The sequence below is a fragment of the Monopterus albus genome, unplaced genomic scaffold, assembly GCF_001952655.1.
Source record: "Monopterus albus unplaced genomic scaffold, M_albus_1.0 scaffold5.1, whole genome shotgun sequence".
In the NCBI taxonomy this organism is placed as follows: Eukaryota; Metazoa; Chordata; class Actinopteri; order Synbranchiformes; family Synbranchidae; genus Monopterus; species Monopterus albus.
In genome coordinates this window covers 108,851-133,212 of record NW_018127885.1, presented here as the reverse complement: position 1 = coordinate 133,212, position 24,362 = coordinate 108,851, and the positions used below count along the sequence as shown (strand labels likewise).

General features: G+C 39.8%; 3 protein-coding genes across 5 annotated transcripts in view; 1 reads left to right on the top strand and 2 right to left on the bottom strand.

Annotated features, from left to right (window-relative positions):
- Window positions 1–4,283: 4,283 nt before the first annotated feature.
- On the bottom strand, window positions 4,284–7,152 carry tmem263 (transmembrane protein 263). Its single transcript, XM_020612155.1, has 3 exons — window positions 6,924–7,152; window positions 5,096–5,166; window positions 4,284–4,603 (listed from the first exon to the last, which is right to left on the bottom strand). Exons 2-3 carry the CDS (start codon window positions 5,160–5,162, stop codon window positions 4,284–4,286), a joined length of 387 nt encoding a protein of 128 aa, XP_020467811.1. The 5' UTR covers window positions 5,163–5,166; window positions 6,924–7,152.
- On the top strand, window positions 6,251–18,326 carry LOC109966902 (NAD-dependent protein deacetylase sirtuin-3). Of its 2 annotated transcripts, none has more exons than XM_020612141.1 (8): window positions 6,251–6,388; window positions 13,978–14,200; window positions 14,619–14,849; window positions 15,010–15,242; window positions 16,269–16,369; window positions 16,467–16,628; window positions 16,709–16,921; window positions 17,116–18,326. In XM_020612141.1, exons 2-8 carry the CDS (start codon window positions 13,986–13,988, stop codon window positions 17,314–17,316), a joined length of 1,356 nt encoding a protein of 451 aa, XP_020467797.1. In that variant the 5' UTR covers window positions 6,251–6,388; window positions 13,978–13,985; the 3' UTR covers window positions 17,317–18,326. The 2 variants fall into 2 exon arrangements, with proteins under 2 accessions (XP_020467797.1, XP_020467789.1); XM_020612133.1 differs by lacking the exon at window positions 6,251–6,388 and adding an exon at window positions 7,784–8,095.
- A 92-nt stretch (window positions 18,327–18,418) lies between these two features.
- Window positions 18,419–24,362, bottom strand: part of ric8b (RIC8 guanine nucleotide exchange factor B) — a 9,307-nt gene continuing 3,363 nt past the window's right edge. The window contains exons 5-11 of one of the 2 annotated variants that reach the window (XR_002275846.1): window positions 23,359–23,509; window positions 22,976–23,071; window positions 22,617–22,761; window positions 22,312–22,456; window positions 22,057–22,176; window positions 19,703–20,114; window positions 18,419–19,498 (exon numbers count right to left, since the gene is read on the bottom strand). Coding sequence is in view for 1 of the 2 variants with exons in the window: in XM_020612117.1 (XP_020467773.1) it covers window positions 20,006–20,114; window positions 22,057–22,176; window positions 22,312–22,456; window positions 22,617–22,761; window positions 22,976–23,071; window positions 23,359–23,509 (766 nt within the window). In the remaining variant the exon portion in view is untranslated. Of the gene's footprint in view, window positions 20,115–22,056; window positions 22,177–22,311; window positions 22,457–22,616; window positions 22,762–22,975; window positions 23,072–23,358; window positions 23,510–24,362 lie in introns of both variants that reach the window. The other variant, XM_020612117.1, reaches the window with a different exon arrangement.

The following is a 24,362-nucleotide window of genomic DNA, read 5'->3' as shown; positions in this document are numbered from 1 at the left end:
GATTAGCAATTAGAGTGAAAAAGGACAACACAGAAATTGCCTGCTCCTACCCTCTGATTGGCTGATACTGTGCCACACTGTAAAATCAGGCCTTTCACAGTACAAAGTATGCCAAGTTTGAACTTCTGTCTTTGGTAGTTTGAACCTGGAAAACTGAACTTTGGAGTTCAGACTTCTTAAAGTGAGAGGATGAGTTATGCTCAGTTTAAATGTGAAGCACCAACTCAGCCAGGCTCTGCTGATTACCCATCAAAATGATAGCACACAATCTCAGCTTAAAGCTTTGCTCAACTAAAGTACAATGGTTTTAAAATATAAGTGTGTGTATTTGTCTGTGTGTTTTTTGTGGGCTTTTTAGTATTTTATCCTTGTGCATTGTGTTAAGCACTTTGAATTGCCTTTGTGTATGAAATTATGCTATATAAATAAAGTTGCCTTGCCTAACTTTGAAACAAACAAAAAAACAAACCCTGAATTCGAGTGGAGAGCCTTTAAAGTACTGATCAAACAATAGGTGGGGCAGCAATTAGTTTTCTGGATCCACTGTGAAAACATCTTTAGGAAAATCAGCCTCTTTAGCATTACAACAATTTGATCCATGTTATTATAGGGGAACTCCACTCTAAGAAGAAACCTCATTTATGTACAGCACCTGCACAGCTCGCTTTGAAATACTGACAAGTCTTTTTTGACAACACGGACATATTGTGGTGGTGATCATATTATGAGAAAAACACAAAGAAATCCTGGAGATTCTCCCCAAAAAGTGAGCAATGGAAGAAATAACAATACCCACACGTCACTATACATGATCAGAGGTGGATGATAACTGGTGGTAGAAAGTAAATACTTTTGCTCAGCAGTGTACTTTAACTGAGTAGCTTATTTCTATTTGGGGCTACTTACACAGAAACATTTTACAAGGGTAATATTGCTATAAATAAACTGTCACTGCATTTTGTACTGTTTGGGGGGGTTTATGGTATAAAAGTATTTACTTGTATCTTGTTTACTTACCCACTGGGATGCACAGTCTGTCCTGTATAATATACTTCTAGTGAGAGAGCAGTCCAGTTTAGGAAGAAGTGCACATTATGGCAAAGTTTGTTACAGATTTGGAGTAAAAATCAATACTCTATGTTCGGCATTGTGTACTAGCAAGATAAACATTTGGTGACAAATAAAGTCTGAGGTTTTTGTGACCTAAATGTTGAATTTGTCAGTAAATACTTTAATGTCAAACTGTCGTCCGACCCATCTGATCTGAAATGACATGTTTTTCATCACCTTGTCTGACCCACACAACAGACCCCGTTAAGATGCTAGCAGGCTTATGAAATCATTCAACTGAATAATGTATGAAACATTTCACAGTGCATGCTAAAGCCTTGTTTGGAAAGATGGGAAGCCTTAACCAGTGGTTATTTGCCTCAAAGGTGGGGATTTTTAAAACTATTTATTCATCACATTTAAAGTGGTAAACCTGGGTACTGTCTGGTACCAAAGTAATTTACTCAAGTACTGTGCTTAAGTACAGTGTTGAGGTAGCTGAATTTTACTTGAGTGTTTTCATTTTCTGCTTACTTTATAATTTGGCTTCACTACATTTCAAATGCATTTATTTTATAGCTTTAGTTACTTTTCCAAATCAGAAAATGAAAAAAAAAAAGTATAACCATGAGAGTATATTGATCCTCAATGGGAAATTATCAAGCTACCCAGCAGTAATTCATATTACAAATATTTGCTCTAGTTAAAATTAGTTTCACCTTTACAAATATGACAGTAATGCAGCAATAATTATAATCCAATACCATTATATACATTAACTTGTGTCCCATCAGGAAATGCACCATACTATATAATGAGTACTTTCACTTTGGGTATTTTAAATATATTTTGATGCCAACACTTTTGTACTTTTACCACTGTATGAAATAATGGGAAAGCACTCAAGTGGCATCTTTTTTGTGTCGCTGGCACTGCTGGACTGCTTAGTCCAGAGGTAGCTCAGGACATACAGAGACACACAACCTGTACTCCTGATGTCAAAGGGTGTGTCACCTCCTGAGGTTCCAAAGTTCTTCCACGTCCTCAAACGCCACGGGCTATCGCTCTGCAGTCCCATAAACACCTTCCCTTTACATTTTCAGTCCACCAAAGAAGCTTCCTGTCCAGAATCAAGAGGTGATCATATGAGAATCACACATGGAGGTATCTTTGCCACGAGTGTTTGAAAAGACAAGAAAGACAAGAAACTTGCGGTTGCCTTAAAGTACACGGATGAAATAGTGTACTGTGAACAGCAGTGCAGGATGCAAAAAATTAAACCATGATTACACTACAAGAACAATCTGGTAAAAAAAGGTGTTTGTCATTTTTGTTTTTTATATTTGGGCAATAATATCTAATCTATCAATGTCCATTTTTGTGCCACCAGTGACAGTTCAATGCAGCAAGGATGCCCAGTATATTGTGGTAGTGACTGAATAGGTCTCTCTGCCCTTGAGTTACAATCTATGAGAACAGGACGTCCTCATGACATGAGGTCGGAGTGGTGCCCCTTGGAGCCATCACCAGGAAAAGCCATTGTGAGTAGTTTTTTTTTTTTTAAAGCTTTACAGCACTGAAACAAAAGCTCTTAATAAGCAACATTATGCCAGTTTTCTCCTTTCAAATTACGCTTCCACTGTACTGTAGGTATCACAGCATTTCTGTTGCAGAAGTAGTACCATTACACAGTCGGTACCATTCAAAGGTTTGTAGATCATAATGTTGGCTGTCATATTAATTGATAACTCTGCTGTCACAGTGGATGTGGCCTACAACTCTTTCTACACGGAGGCAGACTATCCTGTGACCAAAGTACTGAGGGACCCCGTCTATGTGGAGGTTCAACTCATGGGAAAGACAGATCCCAACCTTGTCCTAATCTTTGGTCGCTGCTGGACAACTACAAGCCTCAGCCAGGGGGCCCAGCTGAGATTACACTTCTGTCACGTCTGTTCACAAGGAATAGTGAATAGGGAAATTAATGCTAAATACTGACTTCTAAATAGAAGTCAGGGATGATTGCTACTTGTCCTCACTGGTTCCAGTGACCCCATCAGGTCATGTTGTCTACACAAGTCACTTCAGGCGCTTCATTTTCAAAATGTTTACTTTTGTAGACCCCAGCTCACTACAGCCACTGAAGGAACAGGTAACGAATAGATCTAAAGATAAAACACTGCTGCAACAAAATGCTCGTATTGCTTTGCTAACACTGTACATTCACTGTAGTACAGCTGTGTGCACACCTGCACCAGGATGCTCATGTGAGCATTAACACAGTGACTTAAGCACAATAGAGCACGAAAAACACATATGGTGTTATGAAGGTTCTGTGCCCAAAGCGGCAGCTTTATTTTTCCAAGGAGGCATGACAACATACTAAGAACAATATTGACCAACATGTCACAGTAACTATCAAAAATATACAGCTGGCCAAAAGGAGTGTAATGTACAAAATATGACTCAATAAACTTAGACTTAACTAGTACAGTCACAGTGATTCAGTTATCACTAAAACTGGAAATTAAATTCATCACAGTCAAAAGACTCTGCCATTTATATTGACAATATTTATTGTAATAAAGTCGATTCTGTATCAAAAATATGAGCTGTTTTTCACTGAGCTGAGAATTTAGCCACCAAAGGGTGATATGAATTCAGAGGAAAACTGAAACGGTCACAGAATTTCAATAGTCAGTAAGAGATTTAAATATGAAACTGGACTGTACTTTTCAAACCACATCTTTGATAAGACTCGTCTGTTTGTGTGTGTGAACACACGTGACGTCTGAACAGGAAGGCGATTTAATCATACTGTACATATTTCCAGATCCATTTAAAGTTGACAGTGAAATATTTCCAGTCCCCAAGAAATGTGTAGATGTCAGTTATGTCACATCACTGTTCATCAGATTGTCTTGCAAGTTAAATTTATGTGCAATCACACTGAACTCTGGTGGACAAGTTAAATGTGACAAATCTACAAGTTTAGAGCGAAAACATAATCAAAAATGAAGCATGGGCATTTTATCTGAACAATTTCAGGACCACGACAAAAGCTGAAAAGCCTTTGTTAGTTCTTGCTTTGCTGGTCCTTGCCACATAAACGAATGAATGCCGGTTTACCAGCAATCATTAAAAAAAAAAAATCTTCATAAACAAACAAAAAACACACACATGCAAACTCCCCCCAAAACAAATACTAAAGGAAAAGAACAAAGCAAAGACTGTCAATCAGACTTGTCTTTCTTTTTGCTTCCACCTATGGGAACTTTACTGACTACTGCAGAACCGACAGCAGACACTCCTCCAGCTACAGCAGACACTCCTCCAGCTACAGCAGACACTCCTCCTTTAACCAGCCCCACTCCCATCGCAGGCACAGCAGCTACAGAGGTGACAGCAGTCTTGGTGAGGTCTAGGCTCCTTCCTCCGATCCAGGTCACGCCGCCCACCGTCATTCCTAAAGCTCCCTTGGTGGCACCATATAAGCCACCCGCCAGCCTGCCCAACATGCCTGACTGTGTCTCAGGGTGGTCCTTGTTGTTGTCTGATTTAAAACAACAAAAGTTACATTTTAAGATTCAACCTCACTGCCATTGTTAACAGGTGGTACGACAGCTAACAAAAGAATGCTACCCAATACAAACAATGAACAATTATACTTAGGCTAAGTGATTAATCATTTAGTCTATTAAATGTCAGAAAAGTGTTAAAAATTAAGCAAAATTACATGATTGGACCTCCTGGTGGCCTAGGTGTTTAAAATGCTGACCCTCGCTGGTTCAAGAACAGAAAGAAAATAAAACTCTCTACCCCTGTCTATGTTTGGTGTGCTACAACATGGCGGCGCAGTGCTTAGCACTGTCACCTCACAGGAAGCAGGTTCTGGGTTTGAATCTGGCGAGACTGTAGCTAATTTCTGCATAAACACTATGCTACATAGTTTGTCCCACATCTAGGAAATTAATTGAAAAACTGTGGCATGAACAAACAGAAATGTCTCCCTGAGAAGAAAAAAAACCTTTGCTAGTAAACACACCTGTATCTCCTGGCTCATCTTTGAGGTATGCAGGCTTATCCTCGGATACCTGCTCCTCCTGGCTCATCTCTCTAGGAAAAGAACTGACACAATTACCAAAAGAGACTATGATGCATAATGAACCTAAATATTCTAACAATGATGCTTCTGCAAAGACCTGTGCTTGTTACATACGTCTTTGTGGTTATTCCTCTCTTCTATGTTAAGATGGCAACAGCAGAAAGTCATCAGCTTTTCAGTTCTTAGGTTACACACTGCAGATGCATTGATGGATTACTGAACGGGCCTATTTGACACACGCCCAGGGGCCAAAGGGTTAAGGGGTTTCTGTTTGTAGTGATTTTTAATATTTGTCCTTGGAAAGTAACAACAAATACATGCAAAAAAAGAGTAAAAATAACTGCAGTACAACCACAATGGGAAGCAAAATTAGCACAAAGGCAACCTCAGAAATAAAAACAAATAAGCACAGACAAAACCACAGAGCAGCAAAATTAATAAAAAAAAAGGAGCAGCAAAAATAACTAAAATTAAAAAGACCAAAAACAGTGGATGCAAAATGATTAAAACAAGAGGCACAATGACCACACAGGCAAAGCAACAAAATGATCACAGAGATACAAAATGACTAAAACGACTAAACTTTATTTCAAAATTTGAGTCTAGCTCTCATGTAGGAGGGTGTAGCCTATATGTTATTAAATGCATTTATTCCAAAGCGACAATGTGTTTTAGATGAGAGTCCACAGAGAAAGGCTTGACTAAGTGTAAGGAATGGGCAAGAGGCTTGCTTTGGGTGTGCTGCTGATCCTAAAACAAGGCAGACCTGTTCATGCTCTGTAACAGAGCTGCAGGGCAGGTTAAAATACACAAGGTATGGACTTAATACAACTGATACAGCAAAACAGAAATGATCACTATCACTAAGGTTTTGAACGCGGAATTTAATCCGAGCTGGTTAAGTTTGAAACCTTAAGGTCTCGTCGCAAACTGTTTTGTTTTCGTGTATGTTGTGTGATGTGATGTTGTTTTGGATTCATTAAAATGAGATGTGTGGTTTTTCATCTTGTAATTATGTTTTATTGTTTTGCACATCGGGGGGTGGTGTGGGGGTGGGGGGGCATTGGCCTGGAGTCAAATTCCTTATATTTTTTTATATATCATACTTGGCAATAATGTTTATGCTTAATGCTTAAGTCTGCTGAAACGAAGGCGTCGTTAACGCTAAACAAAGGGAACATCCTGTTACTTCATAGGAAGGCTTTGGCAGCGGTGGTGGCAATTTATTGAAGGGTAAACAACGTTATTGCTCCGTGTTCCTCAGGTTACATAGTAAATACTGCATATGACTGAGAGAAGCAGTTGGCTAAAGAGCTAACTTGTGCTAGTTAGCTTGCGGTGGCGGTAATGTTCAACTTAGCCGCGGACTCAAGCTTTAAAAGTTGTCGAGGCTTCGTACACTAACTTGCCAAATTTGGTGCACTCTCAAATTTAAAACCAGAATTAAATTGATTTCAGATTATCACTCCTGTGTAGTTTTTAGACTCAACGTCATACGCAGCTTATTAATTGACTCTTCTGGTTAGAAGGATACGCCACTGCCAATACACAAGATACCACTTTAACGTTTTTAACCATAACCCATTGACGTTTATCGGTATTTTATCTGCAGATATGTCCCGCTGATATCAACAGTCACGATGAGGGTGGGTTGCCCTGAAGCTGGTTTGCATCGGCTTTCGTAAATAACGTTAGTGGTTCAGTAGAAGTTCTCATGGCAGACTCTCAGTGTACAAACTGAACTCCAGTCAGCTAATTCGGCACTTACCTGGCTTTGTAACGTTAGCAAACGGATCCTATGTACTTCACGGTATGTGAAGGACTTAAAACCAACTGATCAAAAATAATTTTCAGGTCCTAACAAGGCCTGTGATAATATTGCTGCTCATGATGAAGCTGGCTCTGTAATATGTATGTTTTGGAGGACCTCAGTCTCCACCCATAAAAGCACGCACAGTCTACACACCGCCCGTAGACTGCAGCTCCAGCTGCTGGTTGCATTTACAAAAACACGTTTGCGATTACGATCATGGTTAAGTATTTTAGTTCGGTCTTTGAAATTTGGCACGCATTAAACGGAAGATTTTTTTTAAATTCGGAAATTATTTTTAAATTTTTGGTAATAATAGCATGAAAAATATCAGTTGCTGTTTGGAGACCACATTTGGAAATTAACCCAAAGTATAGTAATGTATGTAAATAAATGAAAAGATAAATGTTAAAACAATCATATTAAACAGAGCTGTAACTTTGGCGGGATCCAAATACATCCGCTGAAAAGCGGAAGTGACGTATTGCATAAACCAAAGATCATCTCTTTTACAGAGACGTGTCAAGTCACAGAGTAGACTGGCAATATTTTAGTTTCCTAAATGGTATGGCATTCAATACTAGGTGAGAGAGAAAGGGCATTTTGATTTTCTGTATGTCCTGCACATACAGTGAATTGACAATAAAAATATTTGATGTTTGATCTTGATCTTATTGCAGTACTCCTGTATTAGGCTGCAGTAGTTTTTAGCTAGTCGTACCTAATAAATTGGAAAGTGAGTGTATTTTTTCCTTACGTTCATAGTTCCCACTAGCCACCCATTGTCATTTGAATGACACTGGAGTTGGACAGCGGAAACATAGTACCACGTGTCTCCAGCTGTATTTCCCGCCTGTATTCATTGTGAATTATTTAGTACACGGAAATTGCAGCAGAGTGACAGCTCTTTCCTCTAATATTTACAGTTCTACCTACATGCGGATTAAGTGTCTGTATTTCAGAAGAAAGAGGCACCTTTATTGCAAAAGCAGCACATGTTGGCCTGACTGCAGCTGCTGGGGGATTACAAATTTGAGAGACTGGTGTTAGAGACGCTCAGTGTGTTTCTTTTTGAATGTGAAACATCCTGAGTACCGTCTCGCCGTTTGTTCATCACTCAGGAGAGGCAGGTAGGAAGGCTACCTAACAGCGTATTATGATGCCCTCTGTGTAAAGTGAACTGTGCTGTTATTAGCAGAGGAGCACTGGGGAAGTGGACTTCCAGATTTCGATAAGTGTCAATCATTTCCAGCAGAGTAGGGTTAAATTTTTCCCGCATACATGTTTTAAAGAAAGTCCCCGTGTGTGTTTTAACTTCGCATTAACGTTAGTGTGATGAGAAACAGCCGTGAACCTACTTTGCGTTTCCAGTTAAATAAAAGCCCATGGCAAGTCCTTTTAAAATTAAATAGGTGGACAGGACTTATATTTAAGATATCTGCATTGTATTTATGACTAGTCAAAACTATAATTTAAGATATCAGCAATTAAAATTTAAGACAAAATTCGAATTAAAGATATCTGCAATTACATTTTGACTAGTAAGAAATCCTCATTGAATTGAATGGGCAAACTGATTTAAGGTATCTACAATTCAATTCTGCCTTTCCGAGACACGAATTCCAGGTATCTGTCATTACATTCTGACTAGTCAAAATTCAAATTAAAGATATCTTTAATGGCATTGTGACTCGTCATAATTCCAATTCGAGATATTTTTAATCTGGTACATTTAAAAGATATCTAAATGATCTTTTTGGATGTCTCAAACTAATATATGACTAGTCAAAATTAAAATTGTAGATATTTGGAATTTGAGTTTAGACAAATTAAAACTTTAGTGTAGATATCTTAAATCTCAATTTTGACTAGTTATAATTGCTTTTAAAATACCTACAAAGATATTATAGATATCTTGTAAAGGTCTTCAAGGACGCCTTAACAAAGTTTTATAGTGACTATCCATAATTGCAATTTAGGTATTTACATTTGAGTTTTTACAAGTAAGAATGACGATTCAAGATATCTACAGTTCCACTGTGGATATCCGCAATCCCAGCAGTCACGTGATTTAGGACATCCCCCTAAATGACGTCACCGCGCTGCGCTAGCATTTATTAGATCAACAGAATTCATATTACAGACACCTAAAATGTATTTATGACTAGTCAAAACTATAATTACAGGTATCTGCAATTACATTTTGACTAGTAACTCCAGTATCAGATTAATTAACAATTGAATTTCGACTAGTCATGTCTTAGTTTGAGACATCATAAAAGATATTTTGGATATGTTTCAGTTGTGGCAAATTTAAAATAACCGTAATTGGAATTATTACTAGTCAAAATTACATTAAAGGTATCTTTAATTTGAATTTTGACTAGTTAGGTTGTAATTACCGATATCTGGAATTTACATTTTGGATAGGCAGAATTGAATTGTAAATACCTTAAATTAATTTTCCCATTCAAGTCAATGAGGAATTCTTACTAGTCAAAATGTAATTACGGATATCTTCAATTATCTAATCAATGCTAAAACGGTGCAATGATGTCTTTTCAGATATCCAAAAATAACTAGTCGAAATTAATTTTAAATATCTGAAACTGCCATTCTTACTGGTCAGGATACAATTGTAGATATCCTGAATTATCATTTTGACCAGTCACATTGTAATTTTGACTAGTCAAAATGCCTTTTTAGATATCCAAATGTATTTATGAATATTCAAGTGAAACCTTTTAAATGTTAAAACCCCCTGCCGTAAAAGCGTCCATTGTCAAGTTGCCCTCACTCTGCTAGCTATCCCTTTTTGTTTAGTTCATGTGGTACTGCTGAAAAGAAGGTGGTTTTTCCTCAAATGAAAAGCTGTTGTGTGGTGTCCCTTCCAAAATGCGTTCTGCTCATTGTCACTTCCCTTGCATTTTTGTGCTTTGCTGTGCTGATTGATGTGTCTGTGTGCACCAGAAGACTAGTTTGACATAAATCTGCTGAATCAGGAAAGCTGCTCTATGCACACCTTAAATCTGAGTCCCAAGGTGTGTTACTTGCTATGAGTAGCAGCAGTTCTGTGAAAGCCACTCATGATCCAATATGCAGCTTAGTGTGATGTGGAAGCCTCTAGTGCAGCTACACTGAGAATGGGACCGTCAGTGATTAACACACATCTTGTGTCCACACAAATACGGCATCTTTACATATTCATAGATTCTGAACGTGTCAGTGAGTAGAAGGAGCCATAATCAAACTTCATTGCTGGAAAACTATATCAGACACCAGCCCGTTTGCTGCTTGCCTGAACTCAACAGTGATCTAAACAGTTGATCACATTTGGTGAAAATCAGACTGTGGCTTTTTGTGAACCAGTGAATTGCTCAGTTCAGCATTTTTGGCACTGATTGTTTACCAAAGTGGGCTGGTTTTCATATGTGATGAGGTTCATGCTCCAGCAGATGGCAGTGTACCCTCACTTTACCTTTTCAGACAGGTTGCAAAGAATTTGTCATCTTGTATTAATGAGTGTCTCAGTTTATTCAGCAGCTGTGCAACAGTGGAAATGCAGTGCACATCCAGAAGAGGTTCTTATCTTTTCTAAAAAAAATTTGGATGTGGTAATAGGTACTTTACATAGACTGTTTGATGCAGTGTCACCAAAGTGCTTGCTAATTGTTACTGCCTTTAGTCCTGAACTAAAAGGTTAAAAGGACCGTTTTCTAAAGGCCCACTCTGTAACCAAGTCTTTGATTGCTTTAGTGCTGAAACATTTAGTCATTGTTCAAGTCATTCGTCAAAGCAACAGTTAATTAGCTTGTTTCTGCTTCTCAAATGTGAAGATTTACAGCTCTTTCCCATTTTTAGATGATTAAAATATATATACAATATTTAGCAATAATATTATTAGGTTTAAAACTACAATATGACAACATCATTTTAGGCTCTTTTCACCTGTGTAAATATTGTAAATCTTGTATGTAAATATTCCTAGTGGTTGTCTCATTGTGAAAAGTGGTACAGAGTGAGAGAGCGATGACCTAAAAGCACAGTGTTTATTTTCAGAATCTGCATGTACGTACAGCTAACATCACATCTCATTATTGGTCGATTACTGCTCAGGGCTTCCTCAGAGAAATGATGGGACGAGTCATTAGTTACCTCTTGGGTGAAACGAGCTCTCCACTGTTCACCTTTTCCTCTGTGTGAGCAAACAATCCGCTAACTCAAATTAGGCCTCACTGCGTTGTGTCAATTGATAGCCCAACAAAGATGCTGAACAGAGTGATGTGTCATTAGCAAGCAGGTGGGGAGGGAGGACACAGAGCTGCCTCTCCAGCTAAGTATCGAAGAGGTTTCCATGGCGACTGAGATGTCTGTTGCCTTTCCTGTGTCAGGACGGGGGGCAGCAGAGATCAAAGTTGGCTGCCCTCCAGTCTGCTGTGAGCGAAGGGTTAAATGATGGGGTTGCAGGGGAGAAGCCCCCTCATTAAACTTAGCCAAGTCTATTTTAACACACAGCTGACATGGTTTTTAACACCCAGCTCTCCGGTGACATTATCCACAGGTCCAGGCTGTTGGCGACAGTGACCGAGGATCAGATTTTTTTATGTTTGTTTTTTTATTTGTTCACTTTTTTAGTTACGGTTAAGCAAATAATTGATGCAGAAACTCAGAAAACACACTTTCTTTCACAAATATTATGGGTAAAGATTAACATGTCAGATTACTTTACTTTCTTATAGGCAGACCTGTTGATGCACAGGTGAAATGATTGTTTTATTTGAACAAAAAAGTGCCTAAAAAATCTATCAACAGCTATTTTAGTACTTGATTAATCAATGAAATTATATATCAAAGGAAAAAAATACCAAACATTTCTTGGTTACAGTTTCTGAAATGTGAAGATTGATTGCTTGTCCTCAGTTTTATTTTATTATAAACTGAATATCTGAATATCTTTTTTTGTGACTGTTTTGGTCAGGCAAATTAAGGAATTTCATGATGTCACCTTAGGATTTAAGAAACTTCAAAAGTATTAGCATCAAAATATATTTGAAGTACCAAAATTAAAAGTACTCATTATACAAATGCACATTTTAAAATCATTGATGTACATTATACTACAGTACCAGTTTTACAGTTATCCCATTCAATTCAATAAGAAAGTGTGTCCAAACTGTTGACTGGTAGTGAGTGTATTTGATTATAATCATTGATACATAATTGTATTTATCTCTGATGTTGGAGCTGGTAAAGGTGGAGCTAATTTTAAACCTAATGTGCTGTTTTGAATCTGCTGCAATTATAATTTGAATTATTTTACAAACACTGCAGGGCTTGTGACTAGTCTGTATTACTATTAATCTATAAAGTAATCAAGTTATCAAATGTAGTGGAGTAAAGTACAATATTTACCTCTGAAATGTAGTGAAATAAAAGTATGAAGAAGCAGAACCATTTATTGTTAAAGAATAATAACAGCATTTGTGGCACAGTTAGGTCATTATCAGGTTAAAAAAAGGAATCAAAAACACCTAAAGGAAGTGTGATCTAAAAAAAGTCACTTTTGTGAACCTCTTCTGTTGCAGTAGGTTGTTGCTGAAGGTTCCTTCATTTTGTCAAGATTTCTGCTTTGTATTGACCCTTTGCGACCTGTCAACATGCCACTCCCTCTACGTCTCTAGATGAGCTCCCATGATCAAGTTTATCATTTTTCTAGTGAGTCTGTTTTAATTTAGCAGTTTCATAGTGTCAAAGGAGGAATATGCCCCACCGTGTGTGCCTTTCCAGATATGATTGCACTGTTAGAGAGGGGTCTGATCGTGTTGATGCACTGGGTCTACTGTTGCACTGCACCATCTGTGTGAGACTTTAATAACTAGGCTGGTGATTTATTGCCTGTACTCAGCAGTGTCTTTTTGACAGCAGCCCAGACAAAAGCAGAGACCCTCATCCTCCCACTGTTTTTAATAGTTCTTGGGAAAGGGGGGGGGGGGGGAAGTAGTAATGTGGGGGCTTCCCCTTTTAAGGAGGCAAAGTGAAAGAAGATTGAGTGCCTAAAATCAGAGTAGTTTGGAGAATGTTTTTTTTTTTTTTTTTTAAGATGGTTCAGAAAGTTTTCTTCAAATTCTAGGAACTGACATTTACACCAGTTTTAAGCTTGTTCACACCTAGTTTTCTTTAAATGTTAACGTACATTAAAGAAAACCTCAGACGCTACATTGTCTCATCATTTGTGATGCCAAAGGCTGTTATTTTCTGGGCGTGCTGCAGCTCTGTAAACCTGCAGTAACCCCTCTCCTCCGGAGGGCGATAAGGTGCTGCTTGAGCATAGTTGGTCTTATCTCGGTGCTGCCCTCTGAAGCAGCCATGTTTTATGGGTTGTAGCTCTTTTGTTTCCTTGTCCGCTGCCTCTCCCTAATCACTCACACTCATTCCTTATGGAAGTTGTTTGAAGGCCTAGAATAGCTTTGGTAAAAGAAGCCCCCTCCTCCGCTTGCGCTCCTCTTCTTCTGCTCCTTCTTTATTGAATCCCGCCTCTGTATCATTTATCTCTGCACACCCCCTCTCTTCTTTTGAGGGGGCCATTAGGGGGCATCCTCTTTTCTCTCCCAGCTGGGTTTGTTGACACACAGTCAATCTACAGTTCTGTTTCACCTCTGCTACCCCTCTTTTTAACCCCCACCCACCCACACACACACATACACCCCACACCCCTCTTAGCTCTACCCTCCATTTGCCCTGAACAGTAAAGCTGCCACAGCTGTGGACTGTATTAGCATAGCTGCTGAGAAGCAGAAGTGGGGGTTGCTAAATATATTGCGGCCATTACCTTTTGTTCAATAGTTGACAGTTTTAAAATGCTTAAACTTCTCTTTGTGCAAAATGAACAGAAAAAGATGGTTAAAACTAAAGCAAGCACACAGGTAAAAATCACATCAAACTGGTTTATGAGCCTGTTTATTTATGCTGAACATTTAGTGTTGGGTTTTTTTTTCCTCCTTCCTGTCAGCAGGTGTTGGAATGAACAGGTCCAGGTCCAGTTGGGATAAAAAAAAAACGCAGCATCCAGTCACCAGAATAACCCGTAGCTCCCAGGCCGCACACGCCAACCCTGCAGAGTTCCAGGATTCAGGGCAGGGCCCGAATGGAAAACAACGCAGGAAGCAGGCCGACTCCGGTCTGGCCCAGGACCTCAGCCAGATGAGTGTGAATAAACAGGATGTCTTACCTACAAGGTGAGAGCTTTGGGCTTAACTTTATTTTTGAAAATGTATGAACACATTAAGTAAGTAGACATGTGCACAGTACATGCCCATATACTGTATACATGCATTTGTATATACATGAACATGGCTTGGCTGGAGTGGTCCAATACTTATATTGGAACATGGACCCAGATTCTGAAATAAACCTACTGTAACTGTCTTAATGTGCGATAGTCAAGAGACATACAGTATGTCTCAGTACTGTAGCAGACTGAGCTGGAGAGCTGGGTGTTTTCACCATCTACACTGAGGATTTTAGCATGTAAGTATTTGATAAATAGTCATAAACATAAAGTAGAGCAGAATATCATGTTGGTGACGGTTCCATATGGTGTCAGATTATTCAAAGAGAAGAAAGAGCACCTGAGAGGTGTCTGTCTCTTCTCAGCCTGCTCTCCAGGAAAGGAAAGATGTCCGAAGGTAGCAGTGACCCTCTGCAGGTTCATCAGTCCTCTGGGTCCAGATCTGCTCAGTGCAGTCCATCTGAAACTGCTGCTAAGGCATCACCTCAGGGCGGGCTTGCCTCTGTGGCACAGCTGGTGAAGCTCGGCCACTGTAAGAACGTGCTGGTGGTGGCTGGAGCAGGAATCAGCACAGCCAGCGGCATTCCAGACTTCAGGTTGTTGTTCCTATGGCTTAATTCTCTCAACACTTTACTATTTTCTTCTCGTGCCCTTCCATTGTGCTTCACTCTAAACCTGTCTAGTGGTTTAGTTGAAACCCTTAAACAGTTTTATAACTAAGATACTTTTTTCTCCTGCTTCCCACACTTTTTTCAGAACTCCAGGAACAGGTCTCTATGCCAATCTAGAGAAGTACAACATTCCTTATCCAGAAGCCATTTTCAATATTGACTACTTCTCCGACAACCCGCAGCCTTTCTTCTCCCTGGCCAAGGCTCTGTATCCTGGCAGCCACCGACCCAACTACATACACTACTTCATCCGCACGCTTCATCACAAAGGCCTGCTGCTTCGAATGTACACACAGAACATTGATGGACTAGAGAAATGTGAGTGTGATCATAATGGAAACCAATTTAAAAACAGCTGCAGTAGATCTTTAAATGAAATAGTGAGTTGACAGTTTTGTCCCATTACAAAGTAAAAAGTATGCTAAGTTACGCTAAGTTTAAATCCAAATGTGTACCGGTTATCTTATTTTTGAACCACCAGCTTTACATACAGTGTATATATGTAAATAAACACAAAAAAACTGAAAATAGAAATAAACTTGAAAGAACCACCTGAAAATGACATATTTCACCACTGGTTACAAAACCTTCGTCCCTGTGCTCCTCCATCCTGGGACACTTGTTTTTATTTGTTGGCCCATTCATAAAAACCTGTATTTTTCATTACTGCTGATGTTTTTCAAAACATACAATAAGTTTGTTGATTAGTTAACCCCTTACCTTCCAGGCAGCCATTGGTTTCCATTATTGTTAGCACAAAATACAAACTTGACTTAAAGAGACTGAATCATAAAGCTTGTCTTCATTTTATGTAAAGGTTTTCATTACATAGCGACACAGCTGCCTGCAGGGAGAGAGAGCATCAACATCAGACTTAGTCAGCTGCTGAATATCTTTTTAATGACAAAATCTGTGGATATATTTTTTAACAGTAGATCTGTGCACTGATTTTTGGAAGCCAATTAGGTCCTTGTGAAACTCATGTACAGTATCTCATGATTTAGGTTTTCAGTTAAAGGATTAACTTTCCTATTGTAGTTAAGATTCTCACAAAGATTAAAAGCCAGTTTCTTTCCTTTTTGTATGGCAAGCTGACATGTGGAGTGCAGAAATGTTGCCCTTCACACATCAATGCCTGGAGATGCACCGTCTTTGATGGACACACAATTCGTATTTACTGTGTGTCCTTGAATGCACCACCAGGAGACAATACTGGATCTTTGGCTTTACTAGCCAGTAGCTGTGGAGTTTGCGCTGTTGCCTGGTTTTCATCTTGCTTAACAGTGTCAGTCTGTTTCTTGTCCAGATTCAATCATAATGCCCATTTAATAACCTTCTTCACAGTGTGTGGCATCCCAGATGACAAACTCGTGGAAGCTCACGGTAGTTTTGCCACGGCTTCCTGTCACTTGTGCTACACTCCGTACCCTGCTGAGGAGGCTAAGGTATCTCTGGCTCTGTGGTCAGAAACCAGTCAGCCATCACACAGTACCTCCCTGCACTTGATGCCAGAGTAACAGTTCTTGCATGTTTGTTTCACAGCATGCCATCATGAATGACGGTGTCCCCATATGCACATTCTGTGCTGCGACAGTCAAACCTGATGTTGTGTTTTTTGGAGAGGACCTTCCTCAGAAGTATTTCCTCCACACAAAAGACTTCCCCAAAGCAGACCTGTTAATTATTATGGGCACATCTTTACAGGTAAACATTAGCATTTGTAACATCTTTACTTTGTACAAATGAGTTTCTTGTACATAAAAAAAAAAAATTATCTATTTCAGATCGAGCCATTTGCCAGCCTGGTGAATACGGTGCGCTCCACTGTGCCACGTCTCCTCCTGAACCGACACGCTGTGGGTCCCTTCCAGAAGGTCCCACTAAGGAGAGTAGACCATGTGGAGTTGGGCAACCTGGAGGATACAGTCCGGAGGTTTGCCGACATGCTTGGTTGGAACGACGAGATAGAAGAACTGATGAGGAGTCAGGAAACAGGGGTGGGTTTCATCTTAAAAAAAGCTCTTGCAAGTGAGGAAAGTCTCTGTATGGCTTCTTTCTTAAACCAATGTTACCGTGGTGAAAATCAGAAACAGCTCTGATGAGCAAACCCAAACCTGTGGAGATACTTTTAAGTTGCAGCTATTTTAAAACACTTTTTTGCTGACTATGGAAGTGACTTCCCTTTCTGCAGAGCATCCCTCCTTTGATAAGCAGTCCTCAAGCAGTGAGCAAACAGATGCCTTGCCAGAGCAGAGGATCTTCAGAGCCTCAAGATGGGATGCAGACATCCAGATCAGGACCGGGAGCTCAAGGAGCAGCCAGCAGTGGCAGTGAGGAAACGGACTCAGAGGCAGACAGCAGGAGCTCGGAGTCATCCAGCCTGAGCAACTGACTGCTACATAAAGGTGACACTGGAAAGGCTGGAACAAAGGTCCCTCACTGTTTAGTTCAGAAGAAGACTGTTCTCTAATTGTACACACATTGTGATTTCCCATCAGGTTATGTGATGCCCATGCTATGCTGTGTACAAATCTAAAGGTTTATGAAGTTCAACAGCCACATTTAAAGCACTTATGGATGGGCGTCCATCCAGAGCACTACTAAATGTCTGAGCGCTATGTTTGTGTTCTAGTATGACAGTAACAAGTAGTTTTATATCCGCACACCAATGGATTTTAAACGGTATTTAATAAAAGTAATGTGATTTGCATCTTTTTCTCCTTTTTAAAGATTGTTTTGTACAAAAACGACAAATATTCTTTTACAGTTTATTAGATTTTCAGCGGAAGCCTCACTACATACAATGTGTAGTTATTTACAGTATGTAAAGACTGTGCAAAAAGAACAATTATTTCTATAACATTCTGCCAAGATGCTGAGGGGATCTACATGCAATTTAAATGTATCCCATGATGACTGTGGAAGAAAAGGTTTGTACACAGGACACAAATCTACAGATGCATGATCAGTTAAAATGGGTAAAAGGGTGTGAGAAGCATGACATTTTGTGAATCTTATTCTTTAGCCCATAATTTCTGATCCTTATAGCAAGGAGCACTGAAACCGTTCTGGCAGCTCATAGTGATCCAACATTTTCACTTTGATTGTATTCCTTTTAATTTGATCTGAATGTCTGATGTTTCATGGCTCTCCAAACAGCAAAAACAGTTAAGTGGCTTTAAATGTTTAGTCAGGTCTTTAAAGTTTCTGTGAAGCCAACGCTTGATCATTTAAATATTCCTGGGATTTATCTGCATTATTAAAAACTGTGAACAGGAAGTAGTGGTGATTCACAGGTCAGATGAAAAGTGTGCTTGTAGTTATTCACTATTAGATAAGTCAAGTCACCAGATCCTGTAACAACACATACTCAGATTGTAATTGACAAAAAAAAGGACTTAGTGATTCAAAACATTATTTCAGTTAAGAAGTCAAATCTCGTCTCCAACCATCCAGCTGACTTCACAACTGGCAGCTTTTCACATGAAGTTGTACCAACACAAAATCCATACTCGGCACAGGGGTTTGTATAAAATTAGCAACATTTTCAATCTAGAAAAAACCCACACTACTGAAGACTGACTAAACGTGCAGATTTGGCAAAAGTAACAATTAGAGAAATCAGCTGATTTTGCACAACTCTTTGTCAAGAGTCCACAAAACAGAAAACGTTACTATAATTCACCAGGAAAATGTTGGCAGCTCTTGCAGAAGTCAGTCAAAATTTTAAATGAAAAGAGGAAGCTTTCAGTGGCACAAATGTAATCTGACAAGCCCTGAATTCAGAAAGTTTCCTTGGCAATGAACTGGTGTGCAACATTCATGATAATTACACAACCAAATATAGACTTAGTGTTAAGTGCACATTTAAATTGCTGTGTGATTTTGTAAATGCCTAGAGAGAGGCCCCCTGACTTTAAAACAAAGAGAAGGTTCACTGTTGGCAGTTTTGTGTACTCTTGTTGTTAAATATGTGTATATAATATGCACTTGAATAATCTAGAAACACAGTGGACAAAAAGTGTAAAACAAAGATATGAAGGAATGATTCAGACCCAACAGCACAAAGTTTTCAGTGAAAAATGTGTGATACAGCAAAATTACTGTGATCGTCTTAAATTAGGGAGCTGTAAAATAAATGAAGGTGCAACAGTGAGCATAGTGGCCTCCTATGCATTATGATACCACTGCCAGAATAGTTTAGAGCAGCGACAGGGCCCCTAAAAGTCTCCTGTGTCCCACGTCAGGGCTGGATCATCAGAAGTCACGTTCCGTAGACTCGGTATATCATAATGGGCTGACTGGACCTGCACCATTTAAAATGATACTGAGAAAACAACCTTTCCTTGTTTCACTATCGCCTTCCTTTTGAGTGTATTTTTCAGAGCCCTCAATATCCCACAAGCCACTGCACACCGGTCAGTTGTCTAATGCGTGATAAATTAAACCACGTCACTTTCAGAAAAGGCAAACTATCACGTAAGTACAACATGTGTATTTGCACTCCGGTGGTCATCAGTCACTAGTAAATATGTAGAGTGAACACAATCATTTAAACTGCCAGGTGTGAATAACTGATGCCAGTCATAAACCTACAGATGGGTTAAAAGACTGTTTCTATTTAACCTTAGAACTTAGTGCAATGCTAACTCTGGTATCAAAACATTTGTCCCTGAATTTTCAGCCAATTTAAAGCAACTTCCAGGTGATAAACAAACTGAGCAGGGGAGCCTAAATCCACCTGCGTTTAGGGTTTTGATGTCAAAGGTCTGTGCTACCAGTCAATGTAGTTGGTAATTTAGAGGGAACTATCAGTATAGCATGTGGATGTGTTGTCTGCTACTTTGCTTTGTGATCCAGCACCTATAAAATGTTTTTTTTTAGAGCCGGCTCTACACTGTTTCTGTGACTGTACCTTCTTATGTGGATTTCAGTTTCAGACAACTTTAGGCTCCTCAGAAGGACCCACTTTCATGGGTACCATCCTTCAAAGGATCCAGCCCTTGAAATGGGACACGGCTTTAAATGTGCTGGGACGTGGTGGCCTTAGTCTGGGAAATGTGGCCTCGATGTACAGAGCACTAGTCAGAGTCAGATCCCAAGTCGTCCTCAGGTAGATCATAGAGAGTTTCTTCAAGTGGTGCTAATGTCCCATCTGGTCTGACGCCCATGGGCCGAATCACGCTCTGCCTGCGTACACAAAGACGTACAAACATAAATGGACCCAACTGTCTTCTTGTATTCAAAGTAAACTATCTGCAGCCAAAACCCAAATCTGGTCAGGACCCTTTGTGTCAGTGGTCTTAACGAGGACCTTTCACTGTTACATCTTTACTCTCTTATATCCAGAACTCAAGGACCTTCAGTCGACAATACCCCCCACGCCTGCCACACACACACATTTCCTCTTCATGGACACTCGCCTGTCTGGTCATCCTCTTTCCCACTCGACCCTTTTCTCCTGTGGTAGTTTAATTATAGGATCAGCGCTCAGACTAATCTCCTCAAAGCCACGGCTGCTCCTTCATCCTAATCCAATTATACCTGCACTGTGTGTCACCCCTCCCTCTATGATGATTTATCTGAGAACTATCCATTACAGATAAAAAAAAAAAAAAAGACATTTGAAAGATTCAATATAAATGAGCATATTTCTACAATTTTATAGAACTTGTTCTTGGAGAACTAGTTAGGTTATCTGAATAAGATGGAGAAGAATTGAGGGGTGGTTACAGATGAAAACATTGTAGCCTTCCTATCTTTTCACCGATGAAGCCTGCGCAGAGGCACCACCAGGCCCCAGCCTTATAGTCGGCAGCTATAATGAGGACTAACGAGACAAAAACATGTACCACCTTCTTTCCCAGTTAGCGCAATACAATCTTCTCTTCTTCTCAGCAGTAACACAGGACAGATCTGGCAGATGTACGGAGGGTTGGTGCTGGGTGGGGGTGCAGAATATGTACTAATTGGAGGACCAGTTAAGCAGTTAGCAGAGCACATTCTTGTGGGTCTCTGACTGATCTCCTTAGAGCCTGTAGTGAGGAAGCACCCCTCTGTCATCACCACACTGCCTTCACTGAAGAAGTGAAGAAAGAGGCTGCAGCCTCAGAAAGGAATCTTCTTCTGGCCACATGTGCCTCATTACAGCTCAGCCCCCTCTTTGGCTCAACAATGACAGGGTCAGCTTTCTTATGTCTGTACATTTATTCACCCGTGTCTCCTCTTCGCCTATGTTCTACCCAAAGTGCTTTGTCTACTTGTGCCTCTCTCTGAGTCCTCTCTCTGTCTGGCCAATGATTGGCTCCTCAGAATGATAAGAATAAAGTCAGGACATTTGTTATTAAAAACCTGAATGCAGCACATAAAAGAACAGGACTGACAAACCGACTCTGTGTGCCAATTAGGTGATAATTAATGGAGCGGTGGTAATGATTCTGCTGCGGCGTGCCGGCGGCTTCTATTTATCCCAGCTGAATGCTGCGACGTGCTGGAAGTCCGGGCCTAATTGAAGCGGCAGCTAACGCAAAGAGATTCTTCCTTTGATGAATCAGTTGGCAGGGAGTGCGCTCACTGTTACCTTTGTACAGGCATTGCACTTGACTATTCTTAGCCTCTGCTCTCTAAGGAAAGGTCAACATAAATACAGAATGGCTCTTTGCAGAGGGAACAACATAATATGAATCATTTGAACAGGGGAAGGAACAGGTGTTCAAAGAAACAAAGTTAATCTTAGTTGAACCTTTGCAGAGAAAACAACTGTCAAAGAATTCTGTAATGTCTTTCTTAGCAGAAAACCTTTCAAATTGTTCTTTGGAGTTAATTTTTCATTTCACACAGGTGCCATCTACTATCCTATATCAACACATCCTTAATACTGGATACGACCTTGTGTTACATACAGTACCAAAAAAAAAAAAAAAAATCTATTTCTGTGAACATTTTGTGTAGCCTTAGGCCAGTGACCCTAGAACAAATGATCATTTTGGTGTTTATCTGAATCCAGAAATCTGTATGGGAAGAGATTTATTAAGCCTTCTGCCCCTACAAACACAGCCCTTTGTGTTTGCAAATTTTAGAGTATTTTCTACTATTAAAATAAGATTATGATCTCTAGCAGAGGGATATTTACCTTGATAGCCTGTCAAGCATATTGACCAGTTTCTGGGCCTCGTACTCCTTCTGCTCCTCGGTCATCTCTTCGATGGGGTTTGGCATCGGCTCCTCCACGTGACCAGTGATGGGGTTGATGCTGGAACAAGAAGATGAACAAGTTTATTGTACAGCTGTGAAATGGATTAATATGCTATCAATACATACACTTTTATTTAACAAGTTGAGATCAGATTGTCAGTGCTTTATTTTAAGCGCTCTGCTGCGTACTCACAAAGGTTTGGCAGATTTGTATTCCTCTGTGTCTGAGTCTTCATCGTCGGAGTACTGAGTTTCTCCTCTCCCTCCTCCCAGAAGGCCCCGAGCCACCAGGAGTCCTGCTGCATTTCCATATCCTGTGTACTTCAACAAGCTGTCCACTAGACAATGAAACCACACAAGGGTGGATGTTACATATAAAGCAATTTCAGTTATGCAGGAGTCATGCATTTGGAAATGCACTATTCCAATGACTGCACCCATATACAGACATCATTGCTGCTCTGTCACTCATCTGATGTGCTGCTGTCCCCTGCTCACCATTCTCTTTACAGAGGACAAAAAGAAACTCTGCAGCAGTCTGCTTCACGCCCGTGTCGACATGTGTCATAAGACGAACCAATTTGTTTCTGATGGCGGTGCCGACCTCTGGCCTGATCTTCACATCTTTCAGTGGGGGAAGTACCTGAAGATGAAAAGATCCGGTTATTGGGTTTTTTGTTTTTTTTTGTCACTATAACCAAGCTGTCAAACGAAGTCTCTGGCTAATGAACACACGTTATTAAATAGCCAGTAATTAAAATCACATTAGCATCATGGTGAAGGTTCAGTACTTTTGTGACATTTTAGGGCACCAAAATGCCACCTACTTTATTTTAATCTGGTGGCAGCTACTGTACCTGAGCTTTGATATATCTGCGGATCTCTCTGTGGTGTCTGGATCCTTCAGTCAAAAGGCTGAGCACGGGAGTGAGCCCCTCTTTGTAGTTGGAGCCCTATTTATAGTGACAGACCACAAAGGATAGATGTCAACCAGTAATAGACGTATGGGTACTATGAAGAATAGTAACAGGAAAATGCACTCCGCCAGTACCATTATAATGTACTGTATTTATTCATTCTTACAAGTTTTTAGGACATATCAAAGTTAAACTACATCTATTTAACTATAGGTTACCCATGAACAGCACAACACATTAAAATGTATGCTGGGAAAGTGATCAGCAATCTTTCAGTTTGAAATACAGTCCTCTCTGCATTCCCTGTAAAAGATGAACTTTACCTTGTCGATCCTTTTCTCCATGAAGTCTAGTAAAACCTGGACTGCATCCATGTTTTTCCCGTTATATTTCTCTAGTCCTCCCTGGACAGGTATGTCGATTAACACATCCAGGCAGGACACAGGCAAGTTATTCAGCAAGTTGACAGCATGGCTGGAAATAAAGATCAATTATGTAAATCTTTTATGGTAAAGAAGGTGATTACTAAAAGAAAACATAAGAACATTTTGCCTCAGACAAACTGTTCTGGTGTCAGGGACCCCTCATGGCATAGCACTGATCACCTCTTGTGTTTAATCTCAATTTGAACAGCTGACTGGGGGCTGCCTGTTGACCTCAGGGCACCATCTGGCTCACATGGGGTAAAGAAAGACTTTCACAAATCACATTTCTAACACCCATCAGTGCCACTTTGTTTAATCTACTTTACTGTGTGCTGTCCAGACAGCAATGAAACTGAAATAAAGTTATATATGTGGAGTGGTACAGAGCTACGTTTTACCACCACTTTATAAATTGGGCTCCATAGTCCACAGCTGCTATGTTTGGTACAACAAGAGCGAATCCTCAAATAAAACAGAACATCTGTAACAGTTTGAATCTAATCAAAACATTCAGAGCAGAAACAATTCAGGGCTTGAACTGGTTTATCACTGTATACCTGTAGAAAATTCTACCTCTTTAATCAGTAGTAGATTCATCAAGGTCATTGAGATCATTTGAAATGTATGAAACGTGTGTATATGTTTTACTACTTAGCTATTGAAATCAACCGCTACTAAAAATCAAAGCAGCTACATTCAGGATATAATCGGACCAGGCTTAATTATCACAACATAATGGAACTATGTAAAAACAAATTTCTCTCTTCACAGCCTCTTTTTCCATTGAAACCACTTCTGTCACATTTAAACAAAACACAACTATGTCGGTCAAGGGGCCAAACACCCTCAACCAATTTAGCCACTAGCATGACAGGTCAAGAGGATGGGCAGTCACTTTTGCA

Bases quoted from the DNA above. Each gene is read 5' to 3' on its own strand.
- tmem263 (XM_020612155.1), bottom strand. From the start codon at position 5,162: ATGAGCCAGGAGGAGCAGGTATCCGAGGATAAGCCTGCATACCTCAAA. The intron at 4,604-5,095 runs GTGTGTTTACTA...GTTTTAAATCAG, and splicing joins AGATGAGCCAGGAGATACAG to ACAACAACAAGGACCACCCT.
- LOC109966902 (XM_020612141.1), top strand. From the start codon at position 13,986: ATGAACAGGTCCAGGTCCAGTTGGGATAAAAAAAAAACGCAGCATCCA. The intron at 14,201-14,618 runs GTGAGAGCTTTG...GTCTCTTCTCAG, and splicing joins CAGGATGTCTTACCTACAAG to CCTGCTCTCCAGGAAAGGAA. The intron at 16,370-16,466 runs GTATCTCTGGCT...TTTGTTTCACAG, and splicing joins ACCCTGCTGAGGAGGCTAAG to CATGCCATCATGAATGACGG.